A 24,670-nucleotide genomic window follows, 5' to 3' on the forward strand; every position below is an offset into this window, starting at 1 on the left:
GAGAGCGATAGAGAGAGACCCAGACGCAGCCGTAAGTAACGGGCCGTGAAACAGCGGTGGGGGCGGTGATTACCTTGTCAAAGAACTGTCGCAGGGCCTTGTGGCACTTGCGCTTGTTGCAGACCTCGGACACAGACACGCGGCTGGTGCAGGGGTTGATGTACGCCGAGCGGTAACGCTTGCACGTGTCGTTCAGATTGCAGGCCTTGGCCGCACTCAGGCAGCTGTTCTCCTTGGCTGAGGCCGGCTCGCCTGGGGGGGGGGGGAGAGGGGGGAGAGTGATGGAGGAGACGGAGAGAGGGGAGTGAGAAGGAGAGATAGATGGATTGGTGGAGGAAGAGAGGTGGGGAGGGGTGGCGGTGGAGAGAGGTTGGGCATGAAGGGAGGGATGGAGGGGAACAGGGGGAGACAGTGAGGGGGGGGGGGGGGGGGGAAGGAAGAATGTGGGATGGAGAGAGGGATGATGAGAGGGAGATGAGGAGGCAGCGAGAAAGGGAGGTCAATAGAGAGTAATTAGAGGGGATAGAGGGGTGAGGGAGAGGGATGTGAAGGGAAGAAAGAGAGGAGGGAGGGAGGGGGATGAGAATAGTAAAGTGACTTTTGAAGTGTCAACAGCTGGTAAATACTGCTGTTTCTTCATATCTCCAAGGTACAAAGAGGGTTGTTATTAGGAACCGGCGTCCACACAACACAACCTATAAGTATCGGCTGACAGACTGAAACGCTTGTTTACTTTGAAAAACTTAGCCATTGTCAGATACTTTTGTAATGCCTCTGGAAACGCACACACACACACACACACACACACACACACACACACAGACACACACACACACACACACACACACACACACACACACACACACACACACACACACACACACACACACACACACACACACACACACACACACACTCATTCAGTTTTCCATTCGGGAAGACAGGCTGAATTTGTATTTTTCAGACCTTTCACACCCTTTCAGCTTTGTCTGGTTAGACTGGGGAGGTCTGTGAGCTGCGTTGTTTAAATCAACGGGACACATTTTGGGGTTTTATTTCCCCCCCTAAAAGCACCAGCTGTTCTTGAAAGACGAAAAAATCCCATTTCTGAGTTTTACTGATGTTTCTTCAGGCGACAAAATCGTGGTTCAAAAAAAATAAAAACAGCAGCTGTTTAAAGTGGCGTCGAAAGAATAAAGTCCCCACAGAACCCAAGCGTTTTTTTATTTCCTATTCATGTGCTTATTTAGTGACAAAACAGATGGGCGCTCAGAACAGCACTGGAAGGTGATTTAAGAAGTCATAGTGAGTGGTCAACCATATGTGAAGAATTTAAATAGAAGATTGCACCGGCATTCATAAGACTAGAGAACTCCTGTTGTGGGCAACAAGTTCCTCTGTGTTCATTATGACGTCTCGTTTCATTAAGTTTCCTTCCTTGGAAAGGAAGATTTAAATAAAGAATTGCGCACCTGAGTGCAGCCAGGTTTTTGCTTATACTTTGTGATGAGGTGCCTGCTTGTTTAGATTTCAGCAGGGAAAACAGTGCTATCATTTTTTAATTTTCAGGTCACCTGACTTTGTAATGTGAATCCGAACACTGCACCCGGCACAGCTGAGATCAAGGATGAGGAGCGCAGTTGTGAGGTCGTTGCGGCTAATGCTAATGGATGCTTACACTAATGGATGCTTACTCTAAATGACACTATGTGACGGATTCTTTATATAGTTATGTGTAACACATACAATAATCCTTTATCTTAGCCCAATACCACGTAAGGTGTGGGCTTTGTAAATGTTATTGAATTGTGTGTGCAGGTTTGTGTACGTGTTTTAATCTGTGTTGCTAGCTACGGTATTCCTCCACAAAGTTATCTAGTAAAGAAATACCTACCCATTGCAGTTTATGATTATTATTTTCTCAACCCACGGAGCTCGCTCATTGCCCTCGTCATTCGCGTTGACAATCAGCTGAGAGGCAGCAAGGCAGAGAGAGAGACATCTTTAAGCCAACCCTGTTTCACGAAAAGCTTCAAGCCTCAATGAGGTGTGCTCGATGGCCTATGCTGCCATTTTACTCTTCTCCTGGAGTTTTTCCTTGAACTCTATCCCCAGTTAAGCCTATGTGGGGGCGACAGCTTATCCAGGTCAGGTCTACTGAGGAATAGATGCTGTATATATTGTGGTCAACGTTCCTCCTGCCCTGGACTTTAGGGAAGAGACTAGGCTCATCATTACGTAGGTGATTGCTGATGAGTCTCATCGTTTCTCCCGACCCTACTCATTCCAAAACAATGCTTTATATCCCCCTACAGTGGGCTAATCACCATCACTCCATTAACACTCTCACAAGGCTCCAGTTCTACTGGTAACTGGTAATGTCAGGTCCCTTTTGTCTCTTTAGAACAGACCCTGTCACTAACCCGTCCCGAGATGGTACACCCCAGGGTTCTGGCAATGTCATGAGAGCCACCATTGCCTTGAGGCTGCAGGTTTGTCAGAGTCACACAATGCAATCCAGTTTCCTATTGTAGAGTCTCCTCAACTCCTATTGTTCCTTTCCCCCCCGCTGGCTGACTGCCCACATTGAGTGGTCTTCAGGCAAAGTCCTGGGATGGGGATGCAATTGCACTGCGTGGTGCGTCTCTCCCCAGTGAAGCCCCAGTAAACTATCTGTTCCTAGCTCGCCCAGTCGTTTTCTCAGGTAGAGGGCCAAAGTTAGACATCTCTTGTGTTCTCCCTGTATTTATTGGGATCTGGGCAGTGTTTTTAGCAAGGAAACTGCCTCCCCACAGATCCTATGACTATGCTTTTTATGTTTATTCCAGACCCACCCCTCCAAGAAGAAGTCCTTTTCTCTTTCTGATCCTGAATTCCTTGCCATTGACACCTATATCAAAAGACTTCCTGACTGCAGGCATAATTTGACCTTGCTATTCTACTGCTGGAGCGAAGGGAAGAAGGCCGGAAGCCAGCGTCCTTGCATTGATGATCATGGACTTAAAATTAAAATATAACTGTAAAGAACGTCAAACCCCTTCCCTAATAATCACCAGGCTTTCAGAGAAGTCATGCGGCGGTAAAGTCCTGACACATCCAGACCCTTCTCTGCCCTTCATCATAGAGATAGACCCCTCTAATGTTGGCATAGGAGATGTTCTGTCCCAACGCTCCACTTAAGACCAGAACATGCAGCCCAGTCAGAGGGCTGCAGGACCTTCTAGATATTCTTCTCCAGCCATCTAACCCCAGCTCAGAAAAACTATGATGCTGAGAACCGGGAACTCTTGGTCCTTCAGCTCGCCCTTGAGGAGTGGAGGCATCCATGGTTACCTTTTTGGTACATCCAAGATGCCAAACACGGAAACTCTCACCAGGCCAGGTGGCCAGCTCTCTATTTCATATCGCACTGGGTCCAAGAACCTCAAAGCACTCCCCTGATAGTTTGACCCCTCTGAGAAAGGACAATGTCCTGAAGCAATCTTACCCAGCTATTATACTCTTTGTTTTCTTTTGGACGAAAAGCTTATTAGATCTAGTCTGGCAATCTTGAATCCTTCTCGGTTACTCGGGTTCCCGCTCTTGTTTATATCAAAGTCCGAAGTACATGACTTCAGACTTGGATCAGCTGAGAGTGAGTGTGTGTGTGTGTGTGTGTGTGTGTGTGTGTGTGTGTGTGTGTGTGTGTGTGTGTGTGTGTGTGTGTGTGTGTGTGTGTGTGTGTGTGTGTGTGTGTGTGTGTGTGTGTGTGTGTGTGTGTGTGTGTGTGTTTGGGGGGAGGGGGGGGGGGGGTCTAGAAATGTGTGTATATACAGAAGAAATGTGTGTATTTATCCCCTTTACTTACGAGACACCAGTATTAGGTGGTCTTTGGTCTTTGAACCCGTTGTCACACGCTATGAACTCAAGAAGGCAGCAGCAGGTTGCTCTCAGCGGGAGCTGTTAGATACGTCGGCCGCGACCACGATGAGCCACAAACTCAACCTGTCAGCCGTTCCCTCTGAACGGAGCAGAGATCGGTTTGATAAGCTGTGCATTTGTGATTGTATGTGTATGTTCGTTTGTTCTTGCCTGCGTCTGCATTATGTCCATGTGTGTGTTTGTGTATGTGTGTGTCTATGCGTATGTGTGTGCGTGTGTTTGTGCATATGTGTGTGTATTTACTATGTGTTTTTGCTGTATGTGTGTCTTTTTGTATATTTGTAGGATTGTTCATGCCTGTGAATGCATGTGTGTGTGTGTGTGTGTGTGTGTGTGTGTGTGTGTGTGTGTGTGTGTGTGTGTGTGTGTGTGTGTGTGTGTGTGTGTGTGTGTGTGTATGTGGAACAGAGTTCATAACTGATGTGCTGTCTACCAACCAGCCAAGGTTTTAAATAACTTCACCTTTTATACGCATTTGCATCATTTCAAGGTAACCTTTTGAGAAGAACTTTGGATTCAATAGTGCAATTTGATCTGCAACCTCAGCCGTCTCATTTCCCAGTACTTTTGATTATTTGTATCTCCTTTCCTTCCCTGCACCAAATGATCAGAGAAAATAATCCTTCTATATGCAACCTTACCTGTGATACAACTTTGTGTTACTTTTTGTGACCTCACACTCTGAACTTCAAACATTTCCTAGTACATATCATGCTAAAAGAATATATATAAAAAAAGAGTCAACAATAGTATTATCAAAATGTACAAGGCCACCAGTCTATTAAAAAAGCTGTCAACCTATCATATGTTAACGTGTCCTTTTAGCTTAGAAGAAAAATAAAGAATAACAATGTTGTTAAAGTTGCACCCCGAAACTAGGCTACCAGCTAGCCAATGATATTGAGCCAGTGACGGGCTAACAGTGTAATCTATGGGATTTCACCCATGACCTCTAATAGGTGCGGACAAAAGCCGCCCACCATGTAGTTATTTAACAGTTATTACCCTAATTATGGCTTGCTTGAGGTCCCCCTAAGCAGTGAAAATGAGAATGTGTGCAAGGGGTTTCATGTTAGCCGCTGGTATGTGATGTCATCTCAGATGTTTTCTCAGAGTTTTTTTTACTTACTTACTTCGGGGGATTAAGATACAGTATATGCCTAACAGTGGTTCAAATAGGTCACGTTATCACACACATTCCTGTGAGGGAGAACGCCTTACTCACTATACAGGTTACGTAGTCCAAATGAACTATTATTTCCTGTTACTAATAAGCATATTCTATAATGCTTCAGTCCCTGTGCGTCATTTGGTTCCATGAGCATGGAACGTTCCACACTTCAAACCAGGCCATGGGATCATTCTGTTATACGACTTCAAATGAAGCACACAAACAATAGTGATGTTAAAAAAGGTGTTTCCGACCCCAACCCCATGTCCCCAGTGTGCCAGTAGGTATCCCTGAGCAACATATTCAACCTGTAACTGCTCCCTAATGATAAATATCTGCAAATCATTGTAAAATGCATTGGATAAAGGCGTTTGATCATTGAATATTAGATGTTCTTTTCCCACTCTTAATTTATAAATACAACTTGTTATTTGAATAAGAATTAAAATCAAACTACTTGTATCCCATAATTCACTCAGACAGTTGATCCGTAAGCCTGGAAGTAATCTGGCCTAATGAGTGTTTTGCAGTTTTTAATTATATTAAACCCTACACATGCATGTGAGGAGCATTTGTGGTTCCAGAAGGCGGTCTCTTTATGGCTCATTGAAACCTACTGTTGTTTAACCTCATCCACTCAAAAACTCACACACTGCTCACAATATGGTAATGTCACTTATTACCTTATTATACCTTATTTACATTACCAACTGGTAGCTTTGTGGGTGGCCCTTTTATATTGACAAAGGTAGAATGCTTTGGCAAAACTGTTAAACACAATATAATATAAACTGGTATTAAAATACATATTAATTTGTTAATTTGTAATTCCATTATAAAATTGGAACACCCTGCATGTATAATGGAGTCATATAATAACTTCTGCAAGGCTAACTACCACTTTGCTAACTTTCCTCTGTTAACCGCCGTAGGGCTAATTATAGGCTAGTGAAGAGGCTTTTGTTGCTGACTTCTTGTAGCCACCCTCAATCACAAATTCAAAAAAGAAATCAGCTGAATTAGAAACCAGTAGCAAGAGAAAAACCGAAAAACCCCTGGAATGGTGACATGATTATGATTTTATAGTGTGTCTACAAACAGTCTTACGAATGCTATTTGAATGCGCCTAAGGTTTCCTTATAACCCTGCGGTACACCGTTTTGGTTCTAGGCTGCCCTGACCCATCATTGCCAGTAATCTAACCTCCACGGCACGACCTTGACAGTGCACTCAAATATAGAACTTGGAGTGATCTGATTGGCTTGAACCTCCTCTCGGCCTGAGCTCAGGGCTGGTTGTCATCAAAGCAAAAAAGACATAGAGAACATGCTTCTTCGATAATTCACTTTTCACCATTCGGTAGACTGATTAATCATTCTGACATTCTCAGGAGCACGAGTCGGTTACCTTTACCTTCCAACATTGTACAGGCTCACTCTCAGAGGACTGCATCTCTGCCTTGGTCTCACTCACCTAACTCATTGTTTTTTTTCTATTGTTTCATCTACGTCCGCCCGGGTCCTATTACCCTCCTAGCCCGCTCTGGGAGGAGGGAGCTGTCCGATAGATCCCACCTCAGAGCAGAGTTTCCCCTCCGGCTGGAGAACCTCTTTAAACCTAAACCCCTCAGTTTAAGAACGGGGAGGCTGTGACCGCTCGGAGTGGGGTTCGATCCCCAACGCCTGAAGTGGACTCGCTCCAGCCATCCCTAATGAGTGTATCCACTATTTCAATGAAAAGTGCTTTGGATAAAGCAGACGACTTAATGACTTTTGAATTACGAAGAGGACATTTTAATTGTAAATCTTCTTTTGGGAGAGAAGGGGCGGGGCCCCTCGAGGTTTAGAAGTTAGGCCATGAGCAGGGCCAGAGATAGTCCCCGTAGAGGGCTTTCCCGTTACTTCACATAACCGAAACCTGAGGAGGATTCCACGTCCCGCGAGAGCAGCAGCTCTATAGATCTATTCATCCCAGAGTCATCAGGCCCCACCCCCTGTCCCTCTCCTTTTTCTTGCACACTCGAATGTCTCCATTGCTCCCCACCTTTCCCCCCTTACCAGGAGCCGTCCGGGGCTGACAGCAGTGATGTCTCCTGGGACTGCACAGTCAGGAGAAGGGTGCTAGAGTTACTGGCAGATGAGACGGGTGCGGGTCGGGGGTGTGCGTGGGTGGGCACTGCTTGGATCCGTCAATCCGAAACCGGAGAACCAAGGCATACAGAGCGGGGTAGGTGCTGTGGGTTAGACGATGTGACATCCTTGTGGTGTAAGGGGAGAGGGGGCGTGGGTCTGTGTGTGTGTGTGTGTGTGTGTGTGTGTGTGTGTGTGTGTGTGTGTGTGTGTGTGTGTGTGTGTGTGTGTGTGTGTGTGTGTGTGTGTGTGTGTGTGGTGGGGGTTTGATCCAGTCACATTTACATTTAGGGCATTCAGCAGTCGCCCTTATTCAAAACGACTTACAATAAGTACATTTTTCAGAAGAAGGAGGAACCATATATCGCTGTCGGTACAGTAAGGATGGTCATGAAACCAAATGCCAAGCACTTAAGATTGCTAGCTTAACCCATTCCCCATATACAACAAAGATAGCTAGGATAAGATGCTACACAATTAAGTACTATTTTTAAGTGCCAGTACGTACCTCACACAATAAGTGCATACATTAAGTGCCAGGTCGTACGACATACAATAAGTGTGTACATTAAGTGCTAGGACGTAAAACATACAGTAAGTGCGTACATTAAGTGCCAGGACGTACAACATACAATATGTGCGTTGGAAGGGTTGGCTATGCGGATTCTAGGTGAACTCTGAAGTGAGTCCGGTCAAAACAAGTAAGTCAAAACATGCGGCGTGTCCTGCAAATACGTACATCTACATCCAGTTGTCTCTCGATATGACTCCTTGCAATATTTGACATCGGTCACACGTGATGGACGTGTCTTGATTTTGTGAAAACCGGTGTTCGTTTGATTGGTATAACCCCAAACCTGTTCCTTGATGACCTGTACAATCATAATTAACTGAGGCACTTTTTGAAGTGTATGCTCGATGATTAAATAGTAGAATAGTTGTACAAGTTTGAGAAAAAGGAGCCAGCAGCTGGTAGTTATCCCCTTCATGACAATCTGTGCCGATGTTGAATCAGTTTGACATGGCAAGTAAAACCTTTGGCAGGAGGATGGTGCCTGTTTAAATATTTGATGGGTGCTGCCCTACACCTTCTGTTTTTTTTTTTTTTTTACCATGCTGCCTGAACTCCACCTGCTGAATCATCATACTCTGAGTCTCTACAAACGGATTGTTTGTTTTTGTTTGCTTTTGATAATCCGAGAAGGGAGGAACAAGGCTGCTCCCAGGTCATTGACAAGGGCCATGTGCTTTGTGAGTAGGTTTTGGATGCAACAGCTGTCGGCTGGTTTTGCCGCTTGCGTTCCCCTGACCCTCACCCTTCTCCTTTGAAGAGCCAAGCTTTATCTTCCCTCTTTTTGATCTCCCGACACCGGTAGAAACCAATTTTTCCAGCCAGGAGGCTGCAAATCGACTGCAATTGGATTCCTATTGGCCGTTATTGACATACAATATTCAGATCTCTTCCGTGAGTGGCAACTACTGAGGGGCTATCGACTATCATTTTCTCTTTTGCTGTCTATCATTATTTCCATCCTTTCTAGCATGTAAATAAGTGCTACTGATAAACAAACAATAGATTAAGCGATAACATAAATCCATTTGCTTGTAAACTAGGAAGAGTTTCAATATTTGATGTAGCGTCTTGATGACCTCTCAGCGTGGCCCATAATAACCTTTAGAAAAAAATGAAGTGATTATTAAGTGAAATCGAAACCATGGCACAAAATACCTAATCTTTCCAAATATCACAGAAGAATCTTGTTCTAAAATGTGCTTTGAATTGAAAGCATTGTGTGTTGCTACTAAAATATAAATCCATGCCAATATGATTAAATGATATGATAATTAAACCACATCTGTTTGTTAGTCACACGAATGGGTGACAGTAAGCATGGCGTTCTTGTTTTACAGGAATGATACTTAAACAGCTTCTCTTATTACCATTGATTTATGGATAACAGTAACAATTCCAGGAGGCTTATTCAGGCCCATTTCCAGTGGTACAGATCGATCCCATTCTTCTCAGGTTCTCCTCAACACTGATCGAATCTGCAGCGTGTTCTGCAAATACATCTAACTCTACGTTTGGTGAGCTCAGTGACTCCACCCTGCTGCTAGTGCACCAGCCACAAAGTTGAAACCCCTTGTCGCGACCCCGGTTCCATTTCAGCCTGCGGACCGGTGCTATGCAGCGTCATTCTCTGCCCCCCAACCCTGTCCTATCTCTCTTCACTCGACACGTCATTCAAAACTCCAATGCCCAAAATACATCAAAACGTCATTCAAGTTTTTTATTCAACACTTTGTACATCATATTCTGAACTGGCAGTTGATTAAGTGGCAAATGTGCCTTCAATGGGCCAAATATGTATTGTTTCCGTTTCTTGTGTCAAAGAATGGTGACGCTCTGTAGCTCCATATTCATGACTCAATTTGAATGTCCGCAGCATACCTGTAACAATCCTAGAGCGAGACGCCTAGCTGGAGCTAAATGCCATTATTCAAAAAACAAGTCAGCTTGGATAAAAGCATTTGTAAAGGACTGAACAGTGAGATAAACAGGGGGAAGAGAACCTGGTTTATTGTGAACAAAAAACTTTTATGTTTAACCCTCAAGGAAGGCTATGGCTGTGTGTTTTTACTTCAGCCGAACACTGAGTGGTTCTCTGTGCCCCGGTGTTTGACTCGATGTGTGTGTTTTAAGGACAATCAGAAATGCCAGACGTAAATTAAATCGAATCACACTCACATATGCTAATATATGCAAATGAGTGGGCGGGTTCAGCTCAAGAGGGAAGAGGTCAGGAACAGGGGGAGTAGGAAGGGGGGTTTGGATTCTGAGATCCTGGGGTGGGCTCAAAGAGATGCCACTTCATCGTTATTAGAGAAGAAATTCAAAGCATCATTTGATTAATTCATGTTTCAAGGCTTTATAATATTTATCCAGTGGATCTTTCATAATTTAATCAGTGCATTTGGAACGTTAGGGCCGTGTTCAAAGCAGCTCAGTAGTCATTGAATTAAAAGCTTTAATGATCTAAATGATATATTACGTCTTTAGTTACTCATCTATTCCATTCATACCCCCAAGTTATATTTCCATTTCATTTTAGCCCTGCCTGTATGCGTGGGCTGTGACACTTAACCACTAAAGTGTTGTCGCATACAAGGCCAAGTAGTCTCTTTTATATACTAAGGCGTATTCAATGCTCAACCGTTTAATCAAATATTGTTAGAAAGAAGAGAACACATGGAAATCTTCTGGGATTGGACCCAGCAGGATATGAATTAAAAACAAACTAAAACACAAACACAAGGCTAATGTATCTGGGAATGGTATCTGGGCCTGCAGTTACATGGAAGTAGAAACGTGAAAGATCTGTAACATATTTTAAGCCGGGGTATCCATTATCACCGTACAGAAACAGAGTTCAAGCATAGACTATATTCACAGAACAATGATAGACCTTTATTTATAGCTGATGGCTGGCTTATAGAAACCATGGCAATAGATCAACGTTATGTTAAAATGGCGACGTATGTAATGCTACAAGTTAAACTGACAAACTGTGAGGTTTATTAAACTACAACCTAAACTAAGGTATACAAAACTACAAAGCTAAACCAACACATATACAGAACTATAGGGCAAACAGCTTTGAGGGTAAATGGCTAAAGAAAAAGTATTTTTGATTCAAAAGTAGATATCCGAATTTGCAGGGGGGTAAACTGAGAACAAAATGCCAATCAATTAGCTTAACAAAAAGAAAAAAAAATTGTTACAAAACTCATCTTAAAAATCGCTGGATACAAAACTCAAAGGAGGGCAGAGTTTTTTTTATCATTTAAGAATACAAAAGGTAAATTGACCTTCCATGGCAATTTAAAAGAATCCATGGCCAAATGAGCCACAAACAGAGGTAAGTGCAGTTTAAATGTCAAAGAGTATAACAGCACATCTTTATTTTGGAAACGTTGGTAGGACTGGGTTGCACTATAGGTTCATATGAATCTGTCCTTTGGAATTGAAAATGCATCACTTATGCAAACCATTTAGAAGTAAGCTGACTGGAGTACTTTAAATTGCAATGACTTTGCAAATTATGTTAACTGAGATAGGAGGTTTGAAGAGTTCTTTGTTTGAGCAGACCAAGAAACAATTATTGCCAGAAGGGTCTCGTTTTCAGGGTCTTTCTTTATTTAATTTCCACTGCTTTTATCATTGAAATCATTCAATGTGAATAATTGTATGTAAAAGAAAATCGAATTTGCACTAGACAAAGTACCACACATTCTGTGTGAAGTTTTATCCCCGATGGCTGCACTTTAACCTGGGCATATCCTTGTGCAAGATGCCTTGGCACCTTAATGACTTGTATCTGGATTCCCGGTGGGTCTTAATTAGGCTACTTGGTAGTTAATTGGAAAAGTACATTCTCCCTATGTTGCCCTCAGGCCCTCATCATGCATGGTTTAACACCATCTATCATTAGCTGCGTTTCCATCAAAAAGGTGATGCATGCGAATCTTTCGAAAGTTCGCAAAAAAGTAATTCGAATTAGGTGCGTTTCCATCAAGTGGTTGGAGCGGGTAACGATAGTTATGTTATTATAACTCTAGTTCTATGATTGTAGGCGTAGCCGTCTAGGCTTCGCCTTATGGGCTTGTCCCGTGCTGAAAATTCAAACTATGCACCTATCAGCGTGGGCACCGCCCACATTTCCCACGGTATCGTGTCTATATAACGCGGTGTATACCGTCGCTCATCCTCCAAGCTTTTCTTTCAGCAATTGGAGGGTACAGCAGGTGGGAAACTAGACGGCTACGCCTACAATCATAGAACTAGAGTTATAATAACATAACTATCGTTCTATTTCATGTAGGCTACGCCGTCTAGGCTTCGCCTTATGGGCTAAGGTGAAGCTGCGAGCGGAGCCCGATCAATGTACTCCTGCTGGACCCCAGTCAAAAAGACCTAAGTCACCAGAACACATTAAGACTCAAAAAGCCAAGGAAGTGTAAAACACAACAGCTTTATAAAAAACTAATTCCTCCTAGATCAAGCAAGGCAATGATCAAGGGAGAAAAAAGTGAGTCTGTAAAGACTCCGGCTCTATTCCGTGCTTCATGGAACCCATGAAAGGAAAAGAAAAACCAGAGCAACTAGGTTTCCATTAGGTCCGCTACCGGACCTAATGGAGGCGGAGCTACGGAATTCGGCTCTCCAATAATGGGACTCTCTCGGCCGTTTCTTATTTGAAGAAAACGGCGGGAGTGCCACACTGGTAAACAAAACCACCAGACAATTGGCGAGCCAATAGAAAAACCCCCTAGCCTGTTTTTCATTTGAAAAAAGGTGGGGGAGTAAGACTGGTAATCAAGTCCAACTCGCCAGCCGGCGAGAGGAAATCCAACCACGACGCTTTAAAGAACATGTCTATATTCTTAAGCCGTAAAAGGGGTCCCGGACTCTAGCACAGAGTTGCCGAGTGAGCCCCTGGACATGTCTAACATGTAAAAACGGACAAAGGGGCCGGGGGAAGACCAAGACGCAGCCGCGCAGATGTCTTCCACCGAAACGCCCTTGAGTTGAGCCGTTGAAGCGGCCACGCTCCGTGTGGAGTGAGCTTTAACGCCCAACGGTGGCGCCAAGCCCTGCCGAGAGTAGGCTAGGCAAACACCCTCACATACCCAGCGAGAAAACCGCTGCTTAGAGAGAGCGCGGCCCCTGCTAGCGTCGCTATAACACACAAACAACTGTTGTGTGGAGCGGAACGCTGCCGAGCGATTCACGTACATAGCCAACGCCCGAACCGGGCACAGGAGATGCAACTCCGCCTCCGCCTCACTAGAATGAGGCGGGGGGTGAAAAGCCTTAAGCACAATATCCCTCGACCGAAAAGAACTATTAATGTTCTTCGGGAGGAACGCAGGATTAGGTCTGAGCAACGCGAAGGAGCTGTCCTCGTTTAGCAACAAGCAACTCGGGCTGACAGACAGAGCGGTTAGCTCACCGGCCCACTTGGCAGAAACCAAGGCCAACAAGAGCGCCGTCTTAAATGACAGGGCATCCAAAGGGGCCTGAGAGAGAGGCTCGAAAGGATCCCTGGACAATCCGCGCAACACGGTGGGGAGATCCCAGCGTGGTGTAAGCACGCGTGAAACAGGCCTAACCCGTCTAGCCCCACGCAAGAATCTCTTGACCAGTGGATGGCTGAAGATCGGTCCACCATCACAGCCTGCATGGCCAGCCGAAACGGCTGCCGCATAGACCTTGAGAGTGGAGAAGGCCAAACCTTTTTCCAATAAGTTTTGCAGAAACGAAAGCACGCTTCCCACCTCGCATTGAGATGGGACAGCGTGGTTCGTCTCACACCAATTAGAGAAGGCGCACCACTTCGCCGCATAGAGGGAAGAAGTAGAAGGCGCACGAGCACTCTGAATAGTGTTGATAACCGTCTCAGGCAAACTTTTGCCATGCAGGATCAACCTCTCAGGAGCCAAACCAACAGCCGTCCCGAGACATCGGGCGGGTGGTGCACCGTCCCATGGGCCTGTGAAAGCGCATCCGGCCTGAATGGTACTGGCCAAGGCGCCGACCGCGAGAGCGCGGCCAGCTCTGGAAACCACAGAGCTGAACGGTCCTCCGGGGCCACTAATATCAGGGACAGTCTCTCCTGTCTGACCCGTTCCAGAAGAGGAAGGATCAGCTGGAGCGGGGGAAACGCATACAAGAGAGCCCGCGGCCAAGGTGTGTGTGCCAACGCATCTACCCCCAACGGGGGAAGATCCCGAGGGCTGAGGGAGAACCACCACCTCCAGTGCGTGTTCTCCCGGGACGCGAAGAGGTCCACCTGCGCTGTCCCGAACCTCTGCCAGATCAGTCTGACAATGTCGGGATGTAACCGCCACTCGTCTCGGCGGGGACCGCCTCGAGACATGAGGTCCGCCCCAAAGTTCTGGGCGCCCGCGATATGCAGGGCTCTCAGACTGCGGAGATACTGATGAGCCCAAAGCCAGAGCTCGACCGCCTTTCGGTGGAGAGCAGGGGAGCGGACTCCCCCCTGTCTGTTGATGTACGCCGCCGCCGACACGCTGTCTGTCCTGATCAGAACGTGGCGGCCGCGCACCAGGTGAAAGAAATGCAACAGCACTTTCCTCACAGCGTCGAGCTCCAACACATTTATGTGTGCTGTAGGGGGCGTGCGCCACTCGTCTCCGACCGAGTGAGAGAGGCACGTTCCTCCCCAACCCGTCAACGAGGCGTCCGTGAAGACCACTACGTAGGACGCCACCCTGCCCAGGGGAACACCCTTGAGAAGGGCGGAGGGTCCTTTCCAATATTCCAGGTCTGGCGACACCGAACGGGGGACGAGGAGCACCCTGGGCTTGTGTCGCCTGGGGTCCAACCGTTGGCGAGCAAACCACCGCTGGAGTCTGCGCATAAAAAGCAGACCCAGGGGGACCACGGGGTGGGCAGCTGCCATCAGCCCTAACAGGCGCATGGTGGACAGTGCGGTCACGTTTCTGCGAACATGAAAACGGGAGAGCGCCGACAGGATGGCGTCTCGCCGAGGAGGCGAAAGCATCGCAGTCATGGTGGCTGAGTCTAGGCAAAGCCCCAAGTAGACTGTCTGCCGGCTGGGGAGCGGGGAGCTCTTCTCCCAGTTGATGGCAAAACCCAGGAAGGAGAGATGGTTTATCACCAACATGGTGTCCCCTCTCGCGGTCTCTTCTGAGTTGCTCAGAATAAGCAGATCGTCTAGGTAGAAGAGAATCCTCTTTCCCTGACGTCTGAGCGGTTCCAACGCCGTCTCCACACACTTCGAGAAGGTGCGCGGAGCCAGGGAATAGCCGAACGGCAGACACTGGTACTCGTCCGCCATCCCCATAAAGGCAAAGCGGAGAAACTTCCTGTGCGCCTGCCGAACAGGGACGTGGAAGTAAGCATCCTTGAGATCCAGGGATGTGAACCAATCGCCCTCTCTCACACACCGGAACAATGCTCCGACCGTGAGCATTCTGAACTTCCTCGTGGCAACGAATCTGTTGAACACGCGAAGATCCAGAATAGGTCTCATTTCCCCTGACTTCTTGGAAACCAGGAAGTAGCGGGAATAAAAACCTAGGTGAGACTCGTGGGGGGGAACGACAGTGATGGCCCCCTTTACCAAGAGACGTGCCACCTCTGCTGCCAGAGCCGTGCTCGCAGCCGGGTCCCGTAGCGTGGTCTCCACCAACCCCATAAAGGGTGGGGGACGACGCTTGAACTGTATGGGATGGCCGCATCTCAACGTGGTGTCCAACCACGATGGCAGAACGCACCGCTCTTGCCAACACGCATAGCGGTTGGAGAGAGGGCGAGCCGACAGCTGAGGAAGACCGTCCAGGAATAACCCGTATTCCTCTGCCCCTACCGCCTCCACACTGCGTGTGAACCAAGGGGGGCTTCCCACGAAAGGGAGGAGGCTCAGCGAGCGTAGGAGACGTACCAGAACTAGCAGCTGTAAAAACAACGAGCTGTCTAGACGTCGCGCTCGTGCCCGCTGAACAGGGAGCGAGCCGTCCGGCCGCAGCACCTGTGCGCATGCGCTGTCCGCAGGCTGTAGCCACAGCGCGCGGACCCATCTCCTCACCTATAATGTGGGGAACCAGGAGACCGGTACAAGCGGCCGTATCCACGGGCTCGTGCAACGAGTCTCTGATCCGTCCATGAGGCTCCAAGGGACGCCGCTTCTTAGAAGCAGGTGAACCAGAGGCCATGTGAACACGCCGTCCGACTGTCACCTTACAGCCACCGGGCTGAGAGGGGGAAATAGGCAACATGGAGGAGCGCACCACAAGCGTAGGACGCAGGTGGCCTGGGGAATATCGCTCTTTAGGTACCATGTACTGCCGTTCGGCCGAACGGTCTTTACTCTTTTCTTTAATAGGGAAAGAAAAAGTAGGAGCAAGCGTCCGGAACTTCCCGGTCCGTGGCGCTGCTGCTCTCCCCGTGCGCGGCGGCTGCGGCTGCTGCACCGGGGCTGGAGTCGGAGGCGGTCCCATGGAACGCTGGGACCGGCCTAGACCGCGCTTCCTCTCAGCCTGCTGGCGGGAGGAGCCCGTGAGAATCGTCCCGAACCGGGAACGATTCTCACGGACTGACTGCTGGTGCGCGAGCACCTCGGAGAACCTGGGACCAAATAGGCCATCCGGCGCTAGTGGACCCTGGACGAGGCTGGCCCGCTCTCGTTCCGGCACCGCAGTGTGGGAGAGCCATATGACCCTTTGAATCATGGTAGCCCACGCCATATGCTGGCCGGCCGAAACGGCTATCGGCTGGCATAGCTGGAGGATGGCGCTGGAAAAGCGGGAAACCGCCAGCCATCTCGCGGCTTCCTCCGGGCCGTAGGCCTCCCTGTCAGCCGACAAGGAGACCATGGCAGAGGAGAGCAGGGCGATGTTGTTGACCGCCGCCGCGGATTGAGAGGCACAAACGAACACCCTGTCCGTTAGGCCGACAATCTGCTTCTGGAGGCGGTCGGGGGGCAGCGGCTTTTCGTTAAGGAGCCCGGCGCCCGGACAGAGAAGCGCTGCCAGGGGAGGCTCCAGGCGAGGGATCCCCCTCGCCTGAGTATCGGCCAACCCCTCCACGTTGGTGAAATCCGTGTAGGATCTTACCGGAGCCTTCAGGGTCGAAGGGTCCTCACCGGCAGCAATAAACAAGTGCTGCAAAGGCGGGAACAAGGGGCACTGGGTAACCCGCCGGGAAAAAGATGGGGTGCGAAAACACTCGCCCTGCATATCGTCAGATACGGGGGCGAGAGGCGGGACCGGCATGGGAATCCCTTTGATGGCCGCCGCCTCACCCATGATCTCCCGGAAGAGATCGGTCATCCGGCGCGGACCCTCGTGTTGTATGACGGTGGCGGTTGTAACCCGAGAGCGGGAAAAACCGGACGCCGAGTCGCCGAAGACGTCGTCCAGGGAGGCGTCGATGATGCCATCGTCGACGTCAGGTCCGAACAGGTCGATGGCGTCAGCCATTTCTACCGCAGGGGAAAAGAAGAGATGCCTGGAGAGGATCCCCTCTTCAGGCAGCTCCCGGCAGGCGACACAGGAGACGGGGGCCGCCATAGCAGCCGCGGCGTGGTCGGCGCCGAGGCACCAAAAGCACGCCAAGTGCCCATCACCCGGTGCCAGGGAGGCGGGACAGGAGGCGCATAGGAGTCCTGAAAAGGACCTAGCTCTAGGAGCGCTCTCAGGTGGCCCTGAAAAGGGCCGTTTGTCCGCGGCCTCGCCCGAGCCGCTGCCACCGGCTTGGGAGATCCGTGTTGAAGTTCTCATCTTCTTAATTGTAGTTCTCAATTTCTCGCTGATAAGCACAAGTGCTGAAAGAAAAGGGAGGATGAGCGACGGTATACACCGCGTTATATAGACACGATACCGTGGGAAATGTGGGCGGTGCCCACGCTGATAGGTGCATAGTTTGAATTTTCAGCGCGCGCAGGCACGCGCACGGGACAAGCCCATAAGGCGAAGCCTAGACGGCGTAGCCTACATGAAATAGAACTAGTTCTGCCTGGAGGTGGCGCTGTAGGCAAAAAATGTATGCCGATACGTGGCTATAATAAATGGTAGAAGTAGAAAAGCTGTAACAAATGTAACAAAAAGCGGTTAGTCCGCCAATAGAGAAGAGTAACAACAAACATGGAGAGAGGAATTCAGCCGCAATTGGTTTCCCTTGGGTAAGTCATAACTGTTCTTTCAGTGAAGTTATCATTGGCAATTTTAACTTCCATCCGTAGACGAAGAAATAGAGAAATTACAATGTAGGCCTACACAGCGGTAGAAAGGGAAATACGTGGACGACTTCGAGTGCCTTACGTATTGGAGAGCACAATTGGGTGATGACGTTACACGTTGATGTCGGCAGGGTTGCTATGGCCGGGTCGTTATGCGGAAATCGGAAAGACTGTCAGTCCTGTGTGTTCAAAGTTCGCTACGAACGTGGAACACATGTCATTTTTTGATTGACATGAGGCTGCTCATTCAGGTATAGCTATGGTTATGATGTGTTAACTGAATCGATGTATACCAAAAGAAAAGTCATGGGTCCTGATGAATTTAAAGCAGCTTTTATGATTTGGCAGTTTCCTTTTATTTATTTTATTTATTTTTTAAAGTTGAGGCGAGGGGCAGGTGCTTGTGGCCGGTTGTGTTCATGGATTTCTACGTGACACTACGTGGGCTGTCCCTGGATGAATGAGTTCTGTGGGTGAAGGGTCCGGCTGTCAGTACCCTATCCACTTGGATGAATGAGGATTTCAATGTATTGCTGAAGATCTTCCAGGAGACCAGAGAGAAGTTCCTACAATACGACTTTGCCCCACCTTCTAACCTGCCATATGTTTTTTTTTTTTTTATTATTTTATCCAATCCGTCATGTAGGAGAAAGACATTAGTGTTTTATTCAAACCAGATTTATGCGGTGTAATTGAAGGCCAATTTATCCACATATACCACTACAGAGGCAGGAAGACTGGGGACATAGGAAGGCAGGACAAATGGGAGAGGATCGAAGGTTAACTGATATTTTGGATGAATTGAGATTCATACGCCATCAAACACAAGACTTCTACTGAACTACTGCACTATAATTTACAGTGAGCTAACAGCCCTGGCTAAAATGGGTTTTTGTTATAATAATAATAATAATAATAATAACAACCATGATAATAATAATGATTGCCCGAGAGTATTTACCAGAAAACAACACGGCAACCACACTGACAGCTCCCACACACATTCATTTCCAGCACCGGCTCTCCCCGGGCTTGGCTAAATTACAGTCCCTGAATGAGGTCACCTTATGGCGAATGGATCAGTGATATCCATCCCGTTAAGTGGATTTATATCTCTACAGTCACCCAGGGCTGTTTAGACCGCTGTAACATAAATTGGCAACACCCCCTCCCCTCCCCCCTCCCCCATTGCTGGCCACTTCCCGCTCCCCCCCCCTTAACACTAATTCTACATTCAGCGGAAAGCTGATTGGTCCACCGATGGCTTCATTCTGAGGAGGTAGATCATCCAATTAGTGTGGGGGCGGGGGCCTGAGTTGAGAGCATCACTGACTGGACGGGGATGACTTTGATAGACTGGCGTGTTGCCGGCGAGCGTGGCCCTCTGAATAATTGGCTTGATTATCGGGAGTTTGAACGTCTGCCACGGGGAGGGCGAGAGACGGACGCACGGTGATTTGGCGAAGCTTTAAGCACAGTCTGGGATCGTTGAGTCGTGTCTGCCGTGCCAGCAAAGCATTTGGATTATTAAAGGACTGCGGTGGTTAACCTTGAGGACGTTCGTATGTGATGTATAGGAATGGTGTTGGACGTTCATCCAATAACCCCGTCTTTGGCTCTCCTTCTGAAGGACACTGGGGTGGGCAGGGTTTAAAACTAGTTTTACCTTCTCGGACTCAATGTTTCTTCCACAAAGATATATCATTTTTGGTTCCGTTATAGTTTTGTTTTTCCCAGCATGGCCATCTTGCTCAGTCTTGCTCAGGTATTGCCGTTTGAATAACAAAAATCTCTAATCTTAATCCGATCTTCTTTCCCCAGAGACAGAATGTAGAGGGCTGAGATTAGGTGGGTTATCTGATTTTTTTGTGGTCTGACTCGAGTAAACAGATTAAAGTTATACTTTCTTTTCTATTTTAAAACATTGTAAAGGCCAGAGTGTGAAGAGGATTTTTAAAAAAAAATCAATATTTGTCACTTCATAAACGTTGTTAAATTTCCATCACTTTCTCTTAGACAGTGAATAGGCCTACAGAGAATTTTTTTTTATGTAGCAGGTAGGGGTTAGGCGGTACAGATACAGGTTCTTAAAGGGCAGGTATGGGTTAGAAAGTTAATACAGAGACAGGTTATTAAGCAGCTGGTAGCGGTAAACAACGTACAGTGACAGGCCATTAAGGTGAATGTAGAAGTTGGACAGTACAGACACAGGTCATTTAGGAGCAGGTAGGGGTACTTAATGACCCCTTACAGAGACATACTGTAAGGGGTAAATATCTCAAACAAGTCCTAAGCTATGACCCAACCCTATTTGTTATGGGTGCTTAGCTTGTATCTGTTGTTGTTTCCTTTCACTTCTGTTATACAAATATTAGGAGTTGGTTCAGCGAGAAAGAAATAGGTGGTGCTAATCCATCAGGTGGCATTACTGCAGAAGAGGTGGGCGCAGCGAGCTGCTCATTCAAAGAGTGCCAGTCAAAGCTCAAATGAAGGAAATGAAGGCTTGGTGACGGACAGCACACAAGACACTGGAAATGTAGAGCTTTGAACAGCCGTTATTACAAATGTGTGCTCTTGGAAGAGTTCTAGTAACAGCCCTCTATGATACAAGCGGAAGTTTAAGTGACATGTAACAATAACGATGAACTAATCATTAAAGGTGACATATTATACCACCAGGGGTGAGTGTGATTGGCCATTACAAGCAGTTTTGATCTGCCTCTTCTGACATCACAAGTGGGCGTGTCAACCTAGATGTATGACGGATAGATGAGCAACGTTTGCTTCAGTCCACTTGGTAGGTTGGTAGACCACTTGTGATGACAGAAGAGGCAGATTTTCAGTCCACTGGGTAGGCTGGTAGGCTGAGCACTTATTATACTTTTTTGGTTTTGCAAATTGAACAAGCGTATGAAAACAAGTGGACGGAAACACAACGTGTCAGCTGGTGATCTCATATCTCAATACAACCGGTGATCATAATGATCAAACAATATTGATCTCCCATCTCCGAGGGGGGAGAGATCTGAGACGGAAAGAGGTTGTTCTTGTTTTCTCTCAATAGGACATATTTTACTATAACGTTAGCCTCATAGCACAATTGCCTGTCATATTTTGGTCGAAGTGGGATATCTAATTTAACACTACTCTCCTAACCTGCTGATTCACTGTGCCTCATTGGCCAATTCCTAAGCCAATCAGAGTGCTTCTTAAATTCCATAATCACTATCTGCCAAAGTCATCTATTTGACGTAGGGATTTTCTACGCTGAATACCAGATTATATAAATATCAACATGACTATAAATATGACTTCCTAAAAATAAGATGTTCTGTGGACGGATTATATTAAAGGTTGGGGCCTTTTATGAGCAGAATGAAACTTCAGGGAACATTTCTCTGAGCTCCTATCCAGCTGCATCATTATGGGGTCACAGTCCGAAGTGTCGTGACTTATTCCGAACAGTTATTCCTAACAGTTATTCCTAACAGTTATTCATGTCTTTTCACAGGCCATGGCTAACCTTCAGTCTCAAAGAAATCCCAGTGAAGTATTAAGACAAATATAGCAATCACAAGCCCTGTTTCCAAAGAAGCCAATTCCACCACAAACACAAACACTTAAGAGAAATAACAACCGTCAAAAGTATAATGGTTTTAGAGCTGGGAGACACACGAGGTTACGACTGCGCTTTGTTTGTCTGTCAGCCGGGGCGTAGCGGCGGTTAAAAGCTGCTGTCGCGCTTTAATGGCCGTTTAAAAGCGAGGGCGTCAAAGCAAGATGGCGAAAGAGGAACATCTGTCGCCAAATGAAGACGGACACGCAGCAATGAGCCCGGTGACATTGTTGTCTAAATCACGTGTGAATTAAACACACACACACACACACACACACACACACACACACACACACACACACACACACACACACACACACACACACACACACACACACACACACACACACACACACACACACACACACAGGAATGACAGCGTGTCCTTACCTGATATGATTGGAGCCAGACGAAAGATGTCTGACAAACGACTGTTCACTGGCTCGTACGGGGAGTCTTCCACCAAATCATTGCCTGCATATAAACAAATCACAAACATAATGAGAGCATTTTAGTGTTTGTGTGTGCGTGTGCCTGTGTGTGCGTGTGTGGGTGTATGTGTGTGTTGACGAGCAGAGCTGGTGGCGTGCATGCCTTGTGTAATCATGCATGCATTTTCTAATTAGCGTTTTAACAAAAAAGATTGCTACAGCCAAATATTTGCTCACCCTATAATTAGAATTGTAATGTATGAAATATGCGACTGCATTCCATTGGACAAGGTATATCGACCTTCATAGTGAAATTATCCATTTTTTCCCTGGTCATTCTCCTAGCTGCTTTGACATTGATTAGAGAAACACTTTCTCCATTCCTTTCTGGTCCCCTTGCAGGATGGCAATGTCTAATATCGAAGATGGCATGTAAGGGGACAATTTCAAGATCACCTTTAGACTCAATGTCATCAGTTGGTAGAATAACTATACATGGATAGGAAGGGTCTCGTTTTCATAGCTATAGCAAGTTTCTTTAACCAATTTCCACTACTTTTTTATCAGTGAAATCATTCGATATGAATAATTGTATGAAACAAAAATCTAATTTGCACTTGATAAAGTTCCACTCATTCTGGGTGTAATGGATCTCTGACTACGGGCCAAAAGGAATAGGAATGTTAATTATTCTGTAACATCCTCATGGCGGATGTTTATGAGTGATGACCGTACCCTGTAAACTCTCGAATATGCTCCAGAAGATGCGCAGGCAGTTTTTCTCCTTCTTCATGCCCCGTCTACACCTGCAGTTGTACAGCGGGCTCTGCTTCATGGCTTCGATGGCGCTCCGGCATTCGCCTTGCGCCTCGGTGCCGGTGACCGCGCTGAAGTTGCTCTCCCTGCCCGCCACGCACTGCCTCATGGTGCGGTACTTGGTGCTGCAGGTGTACTCCTTTAAGCACTGCTCGCTGGCTTTTACGCAGTCCAGCCGGCTGGCGGCTCGGGACGGCGTGCCGTCGCCCTTCAGAGTGGATATCATATCTGGTTGGGGAGTTAAAGTAGCATAAGTAGCATATCGTTAAAGTAGCATCCGTTTTTGAGGTCATCCTTTTCACTGCAAGGGATTAGAATATAACGTGTATTCTACGCATAATTATGTGCTTGGTGACAACATTCCTCAACACCAAAACAAAGAATTTCCCCAAGTTTAGCCAACATGGGTAGCAGAAAAAAACACAACAGTCCAACTAGTAAACCTAATATTTCCACCCAACTATAATAACATTTTCATTAAGAATGTACCCCAGGTGTGAAGCGAGCCTGGTTACTCCGGCACGGAGAGCGCGTGCGTTTGACGAAGCGTAAATGTTGTTATACCCTAATGTAACATCCTTATGTTTTTTTTCTGGTGCTATTATCCAAAGTCATCCACGCAGGGAGACAGTCAGCTCGCCAGGAGCCGTCAGAGTTCAGCGTCTTGCCAGGGGGACACCAGGGACACCTCGAGACTCAGGAGGAGCCGGGGATCGTACCAGCAACCTTTCGGTTACCATCAACCCACTCTACCTCCTGAGCAACCGTCGCCCCAACACGCGTCCATGTGGTACGCGTCCAGACGCGTGGACATGCAGGTATACGATACAATATAAGAACACGGGCTTACCCAAGTAGGAGAATACAATCAGAAAAGTTGCCAAAATCATCGCGCCTTGAGGTCCAGATCGCGTGCAGGGCAGTTTAGAGTTGTTGTCTCCGAGTGGTCCGCGTGCGGCGCTCACGTCTCACATCATCCGGGCGCGAGAGGTGAAGCATCCTTTTAGGTCCAAGCGCAACAATTAGGCGTCCTGCTCCCGCGCTGGGGGTTCGGATCTGGAGGCACGAGATCACCGCATGGACACTTTCACTATGGTACAGCGGAGAGTCAAAAGGGATGCGCAACAAAAGAAGAGCTAGTTTAGAAAGCGTTGAGCAGAGCTGACCGAATCCAGCACGTCAGGCAGGACAAGTACCCAGCATTTAACTCCGAGTAGTTGTCCCGAGACCTCGGGTAGCTTACCCACACCGGACAGGGAAATGTATTGACTCCGAGGCAGGAGGTGTCCCCTTGGATATTGTTCAATGACACGCGGGGGGCTTTCACCTGAGGAAAATCACTTGAATGATTTATAACTTGATATTAATCCTCACTACTATTATGAGTTGTTGTTTATTTATTTTTTCCTACATCCAAATCCGTCTAAATATAAAAATATATTCCTCGTTTAGGAAGTTGGTGATGCGTTGCGACGGGGTTGATGGTGATGCCGTTTGATCCTCACTGGGTTGCGCTTCATTCCGATGAAGTGAGCCTTTCGACGTCTGACGTCACGAGGGGTTACATGACGCAACTGCCGGGCGCACACATAATGGCCCAACGTCAAAACATAAATGACAAAGAATTAGATCCTCAATAAGCCTACCAGTAGTTTCTTAAAATAGATGACAGTTGAGTAATATTTTCATTTTAATTCATTGTTGCATTTGTTTTCATAAATTATTTAAAAAATACCCAATAGTTAAGGATAATAGCCTCTATGTGATGGTCAAACCTGCACTTAAGTTTCCGGCCATTC

The 24,670-nt window shown here is 47.1% G+C and overlaps 1 protein-coding gene across 4 annotated transcripts in view; it reads right to left on the bottom strand.

The window, feature by feature from the left end:
- Positions 1 to 24,411, bottom strand: part of gfra1b (gdnf family receptor alpha 1b) — a 40,056-nt gene extending 15,645 nt beyond the window's left edge. Inside the window, exons 1-5 of one of the 4 annotated variants that reach the window (XM_060036425.1) lie at positions 24,115 to 24,411; positions 23,722 to 23,927; positions 22,791 to 23,099; positions 22,015 to 22,098; positions 74 to 252 (exon numbers count right to left, since the gene is read on the bottom strand). In XM_060036425.1, the coding sequence (XP_059892408.1) occupies positions 74 to 252; positions 22,015 to 22,098; positions 22,791 to 23,099; positions 23,722 to 23,761 (612 nt within the window). In that variant the 5' untranslated portion in view covers positions 23,762 to 23,927; positions 24,115 to 24,411. Of the gene's footprint in view, positions 1 to 73; positions 253 to 22,014; positions 22,099 to 22,790; positions 23,100 to 23,721 lie in introns of all 4 variants that reach the window. The other 3 variants (XM_060036424.1, XM_060036426.1, XM_060036423.1) reach the window with 3 other exon arrangements.
- Positions 24,412 to 24,670: the final 259 nt, after the last annotated feature.

The sequence above is a fragment of the Gadus macrocephalus genome, chromosome 18 (assembly GCF_031168955.1).
Source record: "Gadus macrocephalus chromosome 18, ASM3116895v1".
NCBI lineage: Eukaryota > Metazoa > Chordata > Actinopteri > Gadiformes > Gadidae > Gadus > Gadus macrocephalus.